The sequence below is a fragment of the Austrofundulus limnaeus genome, unplaced genomic scaffold, assembly GCF_001266775.1.
Source record: "Austrofundulus limnaeus strain Quisiro unplaced genomic scaffold, Austrofundulus_limnaeus-1.0 Scaffold273, whole genome shotgun sequence".
Lineage (NCBI taxonomy): Eukaryota > Metazoa > Chordata > Actinopteri > Cyprinodontiformes > Rivulidae > Austrofundulus > Austrofundulus limnaeus.
Window position 1 is genome coordinate 386,731 of NW_013952675.1, and position 8,715 is coordinate 395,445.

Below are 8,715 nucleotides of genomic sequence, written 5' to 3' on the forward strand. Positions count from 1 at the left end.
TGTGTGTGTGTGTGTGTGTGTGTGTGTGTGTGTGTGTGTGTGTGTGTGTGTGTGTCTTTCAAGTAGAAGCCTCACCTGCAATCCTGCCAACTACCTGTAGGTGTGAGCAGCCTGTTCAAATGGGCCACACCCTTCTTCTGAGAGGGAGAGGAGACATGCTCCCACCCTCTGCTGCAGCTTGGCTGGTGGCCTCCCTATACAAAACTCCAGTTCTGGCTTCTCTCCATTGGTTTCCTGTTAGATTTTAAGATTTTACAACTTGCTTTTAAAGTTCTAAAAGGTTTGGCCCCATCATACCTGTGTGATCTCCTTAAGACCCACACTCCAGTAAGAGCTCAACAGCCATATAACCTGTTTCTCTTAGATGTTCCTAAGCTAAAATTCAGAGGTGATCGGGCTTTTGCAGTTTCTGCATCAAACCTGTGGAATGCATTCGGACTGTTGAGATGGTCGAAACTTTTAAATTTATGGTTAACCTCTTAAGCCTCGTGCCCCTTGCAGGGGGAAGAATTGCACTTCCCCCCTACTTTCATTAACCTAAATTCTCTGTTAAACATAGATATGTGTGATATCTATAGAAATGTCAGAATTTTGGCTAAAAACTCATAAAAAACATTTTTACTTCCACTAGAACACAAACTTCAAGAAACCCCTTGGGGCTTAAGAGGTTAAGACCTGTCTTTGCTCCTTGACTTTCGATTCTGTCAGAGTTAGTTTTTTTGGAGTTGATGTTTTAAGCTGTATTTCTGTATTTAATATTAATGCTGCTTATTTTTGAACATTTCTGTGTTTCTTGTTGTTTTATCCATTCATTTTGTCAACTTCTGTTGTTTTGTGTGCGATATAAATAGAAAATGTCTGTCACGTTTCACTCTCTGTCATGCCTGCCCTCTCTCAGCCTCTGCTCACTGCCACTCTGCACTCAAAAAACAGATTGTTAGATTTACTTAACTAAGTTATGTCAACAATTTCCACTCAGCTGAGTTGAGTAAAGGTAAAGCTACTTTCACGTTTTCTTTCAAAAATAAATGTGAACGTTGCTTTACATCAACAGTTGAGTGGAAATTGTTGACATAACTTAAGTAAATCAAACAATCTGTTTTTTGAGCGTGTCACACGCACCTGATTTCTGCTGCAATCAAGCTCCTGAGCTTCACCTGTCCTCTGCTCCATATAAGCTCTCTTCCCACATCTAGTCCCTGCCAGATTATTGAACACTCAGTTAGTAATGTCCAGCTTTATTGCACAGCATTTGTCTGATTTCATGGTCACAACCTCTTGCCTGTTTCCTGGTTTCTCCCATCTGCCCGTTCCTCACCCAGTTCTTGCTGCCTCTCTTATCTCTGGATTCGACCCTTTTTCTGCCCCCTGGACCTCGAAGTAAGGAACTCCTTCTGGATTTGTTTGCCGATCTCAGTCTCTCCATGTATGACCTTCACTCTGCTACTTGGGCTACGATTCAAGTCTTCCTCTCTAAACCAAGTCTCAGCTTTAAAGGCATCTCTCCCTCCAGTGGTTTGTCCACCACTCCAAACCTTGAGACCAGTCTCTAACCAAGTCCTTCTCAACTGCCTGAAAAGGTTAGTGGCCAGTTTTCTGCTACCTGGCATGTCCCTTGAGATTTACAGCCATCTGTTCTCTCTTCCAAAGATTGTTCCAGAGAGAGACTCCAGAATCCCACCAGTTGCTTGGTTTTTAAAAAAAAAAAAACATTTTAGTAGACTTCACCACTATATACTTTAGTTCCATTTGTGTTACTTCCCTTTGAGCCAGTGAATTGTAACACATGCGTTATGTATATCACAGACTTAACTTTCTACAAAACGTGGCTCATTTTTGCCAATGAAAGGCAAAATATGTCAATGGATAATGCTGTTTGCCTTTGTTTTGTTGTGCACCACTGGATTGATTTTACTGAAACTCTCAGGAAGTAATCATAGCATTTAATACAGATGATTAATTTTTGGAGTCACCCCAATTCAAGATGGCAGACAAAATCTAAGACAGGGTAGCCAACACAAAAATGACTAACTTAGTCAGTTTTGCAGATACTAGGTTAAAATTTGGTGTAGTATCAGGACACTACGGTTGAGATTTCATATCTCAAAATGCATGACAAAATATGAAAGTACCAAAAGCATGCTTGTTTTGTATTTAACAGAAACTTGGTCTCACACAACAATAGTTACGAAACTGTCTGGTGTAATATTTCAGGTTTTCTAGTTCACATGACCTGATCTGATCATTTGTCCTGGAAACTATTTTGGCCGTGACTCGGTTTCTGCCACCAGCTCGTCTGCTTTGAGCACCAGGAGGTTTGTGACTACTGGGCTGTGCAATGAATAATTGATTCCCTCTGGACCCTAGGCACACCACGCTAAAGGTTTTAATTTCCACACATCTCCTTGGGAAGTACTGGCATTGATTTTGAAAAGCTCATGATAGTGCTTTAGTGGCTAAAAGGTTGAGCACCAGAGATGGAAGGTACTCTAAAAAGGATGCTTCTCGAAACCAGAGGACAAAAACAAGAGTCGATTAGTTCGGAGATATTCTGTGTAGCAGTGCTGAAAACGCAAAAAGCAAAAGAAGTCAATCTAGCAGAAAGTAAATCACACCAAGTGGCTTTTGTTTGGTTCTTTGTAGCGATTTCAAGCTAAAGAAAGTCAAAAGAACTCACTGCAGCTTTTACCTTGGTTTGATCTACTCTGAAAACACAAGACAAACACTGAAATTAGCCTCCGATTTAATTTTCCCAAACATTTCTTTCTTTCCTTTTGAAGTTCTGACTGAAAATCAATAGTTTGGATGTTGTTTAAGTCCACCACCCTGTCACTAATTCAACACCCAACTCAGCTGACTTCACGCTGGAACATCTCAAATCATTTTCCAATTTCAATTTCCACTTGCACATGTCAGCATGATGTAGTGACTCCTAAATCTCAACACATAATTCTCAGTGTGACGCACGGGAGCAGCATGAATCAGAGTTACGCTGCTTGTTATTGCTGCTGACAGTGTGAAAAGACACTGTAAAAGGCATGGTTAAGTTGCATTGTGATGGAAATTGTTTTTTTCTTTGTAGTCCTGCTTATTTCCTGGCACAGTGCACTTGCTGATAATAAAACATTTTAAAAGCTGGGTTGAAAAAAATGTGGAGCACAGCAAAGACAACATCCTCCAGATTAGCTAGAAACTAAGGGCAGAAGCAAAACTCATAAACAAACTAAATCTTTCAGGATGACTGAGGTTTACGTGGACCTGAAGACAAAAGGTTGGTAATAATGTCACTGCCTGTATCTGCATCTTGCATGCACACATTTTTGTATGTATTTTAGCAGAATATCTCTTAAACCATGGATTTTAATGAAACTTTCAGAAAGTAATCGTATATACAAGGGATGAACATTTAGAGTCAAACCAATACACAGCTAATCAAGGTTAGCACAAACACAAAAATGACCCAGTCAGTTTTACAGATGATCTAAAATTTGAGCCGAGTTGCCTCCAAGTGCTTTTATAACACACAAGATTTTTGTTTTAAAGGGGCTATATTGTGAAAAATCCACTTTTTACCGTTAAATGTATTTTGTGTGTACTAGGAGTCTCTCCTGATGCTGTGTAAATACTGCATCTTTATATTCTGTTTCGTCGTATTTTTCAACCTATTCGGATTTCTCTATTGCATGTTTTAACCATTAAATCACACAGAACTTCTAAAAAAAAAGGTCTGAACTCACCAATGAATCAGTTTGTTGTCTTCATTCTCTTCTTGCTCTGGGTCAGATTCTGGCTCCAACATGTAAGGCTGGAATAAGTCTTCTCTGGCTTACATATTTTAATCAAAATGTAAATAAAAAGTTTCTGTGCCAAAGTATGGTCGTATCTCTGCTATCAAATTACAGTGGGCCACTCTGGAAGCTGGATATGTGTGATGTGTGCAGAGCCTCGTTTACTTTTAAAGAGACAGTGTCAAAATGAGTTGCTTCGAGACACACCTCAGAAAAGGGGTGAAATAGCGACTTGTGGAGTAACAATGGCTGTGTTACACACACACACACACGCACACACACACACCGCACCCCCTGCATCGTAGGCTGTCCCAGTTCGTAGGCTCCTTCTCGCCCACAAAATCCCCAAAAATATGAAGGCTGCATCTGACTACCCTTCCCGGCCAAGGATATCCCAGGATTCATTGCACCAACAGAAAAAGACAAGTGTGGTTTTTTTGTTTGTTTGTTTTGTTTTGTTTGTTTGTTTGTTTGTTTGTTTGTTTGTTTGTTTGTTTGTTTGTTTGTTTGTTTGTTTGTTTGTTTGTTTGTTTGTTACCAAATTGGTGTAGATTGGAAATTTGTTTTTAAATGCAAGTTTAGCAACTTAGCTGACAAAATTGATGCTGCAATGAAATGTTGAAATAAATATAATTACTAGTACTTCTCATGGAGCTAAATCCAAATTATTAATGTTTTTGTTTATGTGTTACGTTTTAATTGGGAAGTTATTCCATCAGTGATAAGATGTATGAATATGTCCCAGTGCATTTTAAGTCTTTAGGCACGTGATATAAAGCGTATCAATACGGGAACGGAGTAGCTCATGGTCACCCAAATCATCCGAAGGCTAAACCATCTCATTTCACAGAGGTTTTATGCAGCCTACTGTGGTTTAGGTAGGCTGCAGCCCCTGAATTCAAACCAAAGCATTGCAGTTCCACTTTACCCAAGATTTAAATGTGAAAAAGAAGGATTTAAAAGAATGATATCTCTCCTTTAAAAATTGTAATGCATGAAGACAGGTGATACACTGACAAGGAATATTAGTTTTTAATTATCAAATTTTCTTAAAGAAATTTTAAAAAATATTTTTGAAAACATGCAGGGGTTAATAAAGTTTTGCTGTGGAAATTCATAATGAAAAACTGGAGGGTTTATAACCTAAATATTGCTTGATAACTAATTTTCTGTTGTAGATACAAAAAAAAAACATATTTCAATTTACCATCAACAGCACTTGTTTGCACTCAGTCTGAGCAGAAACAAAGTTTATTTTTCTCTGTCAAAGACTGACCTGATGGGAAAATCCTCAGCAGAAGACACTTATTTGTCTTACTCATATATTATTTACTATTACAGTATATGCCCTTAAACTGCATGTGTACTATATTTAACAATGATGTAATGACTTACGGACGTATCTATCAATGAAAGTGCTCATTCATAGAAAATGTTACAACTCTTATTATTTCTCTATGGGGTGCCCTTGAATAAGTAATGGGGGGTGTAAACAGCCCACTTATTATTTAGGTTACTATAAAAGTAACACAAAATATGAGGGGATAGCACATTTCTAAAAAAGTGCAACAGATAGAAGAATTTGTAGAGCATAAACAGACACCAACAGGTACACAAACGCCTCCATGGTCAGATTTCTCAGCAGAAGACAGACTGTGAGTTGGAGTCGAATTAAGGATGACTGTTCTGAAACTGACAACAACATCTCTACTAAGATCATAGTCAAGCACCAGCCTGCACAGTAACAGCTCAACTAACCTACTTAAGCAACTATGCATTGTCAGTTTGAAGGTTTTCTTGGGGTTCGGTGATGAATCTTTCCTAGAACAGCACTTATTATTTCAATTTCTTTTCAACATTTTCAGTATTATCACAAACTATCCTAAAGTATTGTCATACTGGGCAAAGAGTTCAACACTAACACGTTATTTTATAGGTACTGAGCTCAAATTTGGTGTGGAAGTAGCTGAAAAGCATTCCCAACACCTTTCAAGGGCTAGATAGCAAAGGATTTGCGTTCAGACCTTTAGCATTAAGACTCAACATTGTCTGCCTCCTGAACCAGTAGACCAGGGTGTCAAACTCATTTTTGCCTAGGGCCACAAGGGCATTATGGTGGCCCTCAAAAGGACAAGTTGTAATTAGTTTTGATGTTTCATCTTGAACTTCAACTAAACACGAAACATCATGTTTCTCATCTCAGTGCTATGACTGAGCACTGCTAACAAACAATAACTGAGTTCTACATGGTATTCCCTGCATAGAAACAGCRTTTCAACATGTCCTCCTAAAAACACTGAAAAGTACTACGAGTGTGACTGACTAAATGTGAAACAAATAATACAGAAATACTATTAAAAGTACGAGAGTTTTACTCACTGATGAGTAGCTGCCATCCTAAATTCTGAACTCTTTCATTTTCCTACAGGGAATTCCCATGTATAACAGACATTCATCATGGGAGATGTAGTTTATGGTCAGTGCTGGCTTTAAAGCAGCTTATTTTGAGACATTACTGTGCTATCCAAATAAATCGCTTAATTACTTAAAGCCAACAGCTATGGAGCAGGACAAGTGTTATTATCTTTCACATTTTAAATCTATTTATTTTGTTGCATTTAATCATATATTTAAAGTAATTATCATATAATGGTAATTAAAAAATTATAATGTGGGGGAGTGCACCCTTGGCAGGCCAGATGGGAGTCACCCGCAGGCCTTGAGTTTGACCCATTTGAAGTAGACGGATTTTAATGAAGCTCTCCTAACATTTAAACTATCAACTAATAATCATCTATAACAGGTTAAATTTTGGGCTCAACTCACCTTAAGATGGCTGACAATGCTTATCAACCTAAGCAAACCTAAAATGGACTACAACTTTTGGCTAGTTTACAGATATTGAGCTAAAGCATGTACTCTCTGAATGATAACTTTATCCTGTTCAGAAAAGTATTTCAACTTTTGTGGAACTGACCTTTTTTATTTCAAACTAATAAAATTAAAATGGAAAAAAAACAAAGAATTTCGGAAACATTTTTGTCTCATAATTAATGTTTCAAACATGTACACAAACTCTGAACTAGTTACGGCAAAATTGTCTCCAAGCTTGTTAAACTAAGGTGAAACTCATTGTATTTTGTTATACACACACAAACACACACACTAAGGTTGCTTTATGTTTAGRGTATATACTGTACATCTACAAGCTAAACTTTGATTTTAAATGCTTTATACCTTAGAAGGTCTGCACACAAAAATGACTTCTAAGATCATCAAGTTGATCGAATTTCCTATAAAACCACAAATATAACTTTAAAAACAGAACCATCTGCAAAACTGTGGCTAAAATACTTTATTTTACTGTCTTCAGCTACTTTCAGTTTTAAAAAGTTTACAAATCTCATCTCTTCAGCCACAGACTCACCTTGATGATGTCATCCAGCTCGTTGGGAGTGACACACGGGTGTCTCTGCAGGAAAGACGCCTTCTCGTGGGTGATGCTGGTCTTCTGGTCACTCTCAAATGGCTGTTCAAGAGCCTTGAAGGCCAGAGCTCCACCGACCAGGTACAAGACGACCACAATGAACACGGCCAGCACCGTCTTCCACTTCATCACTGATTGGAGCGCCGCGATAGAGCCGTCGTTGTTGGCGTCCAAACTGGCCACCATGCTGGCGGAGCGGGAGGAGATGGAGAGGCGTGGAAGTGCGCAGTGGCCGTTGGCCCTCGGGTCGTAGCCCATGGGGTTCTGCATGGTGGCCACACTTGCGTGGACCAGGCTCGACTTCACCATGCCAGCCTTCATTTTCTTGGGAGTGACCAAGTGGGTCTGGACGGCCACTGGGTAACAAAAAGAGGGAAAAATGACAAGTTAAAGTAGTATTTACATCTGAAAGTTGGATTTTTAGGCAGACTTTCAGTAAAGAGGAACTTGTTGTTTGGATAAATAAAATAAAAATCATCAAGTGTGATAAAATGCATATTAAAAATCCAGATGAATGCTAGATATGGATTTAACAAAAGCTCCTCTCCACCATTTCTTATGGTTTGCTTTTTGCATCTAATTACACCAGTCAGACAAATACATAAGAGCATTACAGCTRTTGAAAATGTACTCTTCAGTATGAAGGTTTAAAAAGCTTTCTCCTGGAGGACGCTGAGCCTAGAAATGGCTTTTTGCAGAGCTAAAATGCAAAGCTATTAGAGCAAATGCATGTTTCCAAAACTACAGCTGTGTAGCAAGCTGCACTGTCACCTGAAAATGATGTTGTCTCTAAGCTGTAAATACATTTCAGAAGAATCCTAAAGCTTAGCTTGCAATCCTGTAACCTTTTTTGTTCTGATCGGAATATGTCCTCTGACAAAAATGGAGGTATTGGAAAAAACAGAAGTAGCTGGTAACTGCGCTGATGTTTACAACAAGCTTCAAACTTCTAAAATATGTTTAAATTRAGTTCTAGTGCAGAAAAAAATGCATGGGATGATTGCATTGTTCAGTACATGTCCAAAGGGTTTGTTTTTAAAATGAATGCATGTGTGTTKCAGCAGATCAAGCTGCTGCATCCAGAAGGCAGACAAACTTAGCTTCATTTTAATGTATCGATTACATGAGCCTTTCAGAGCGCTTGCCTTCACACACTCATACACACACACGTTTGTTCTTGAACCTCGTGGGGACCTTCCATTGACTTCCATTCATTTTTTGGAAATTTTATATCCTAACCCTGACCCTTTACCCTAAAATTAACCTCACAGGTACTTTACCTGACCCTAAAACTAACCTAAACTTTGGTCCTAAACCTAACCCCACACCCGTAATTTGCATTGGACCCATGGGGACTTGGCATTGGTCCCCACGATTCACTTCGGTCCCCACGAGGCTGCCTTTTTTGGTAAAATATTCCCCACGTTGTAGGAAAAACCC

The 8,715-nt window shown here is 38.8% G+C and overlaps 1 protein-coding gene across 1 annotated transcript in view; it reads right to left on the reverse strand.

Annotated features, from left to right (window-relative positions):
- The window catches only part of kcnk10b (potassium channel, subfamily K, member 10b), a 25,161-nt gene that overhangs the window by 14,088 nt on the left and 2,358 nt on the right, over positions 1 to 8,715 (reverse strand). Inside the window, exon 2 of the mRNA XM_014020950.1 lies at positions 7,216 to 7,631. Coding sequence (XP_013876404.1) covers positions 7,216 to 7,631 — 416 coding nt within the window. The remainder of the gene's footprint in view (positions 1 to 7,215; positions 7,632 to 8,715) is intronic.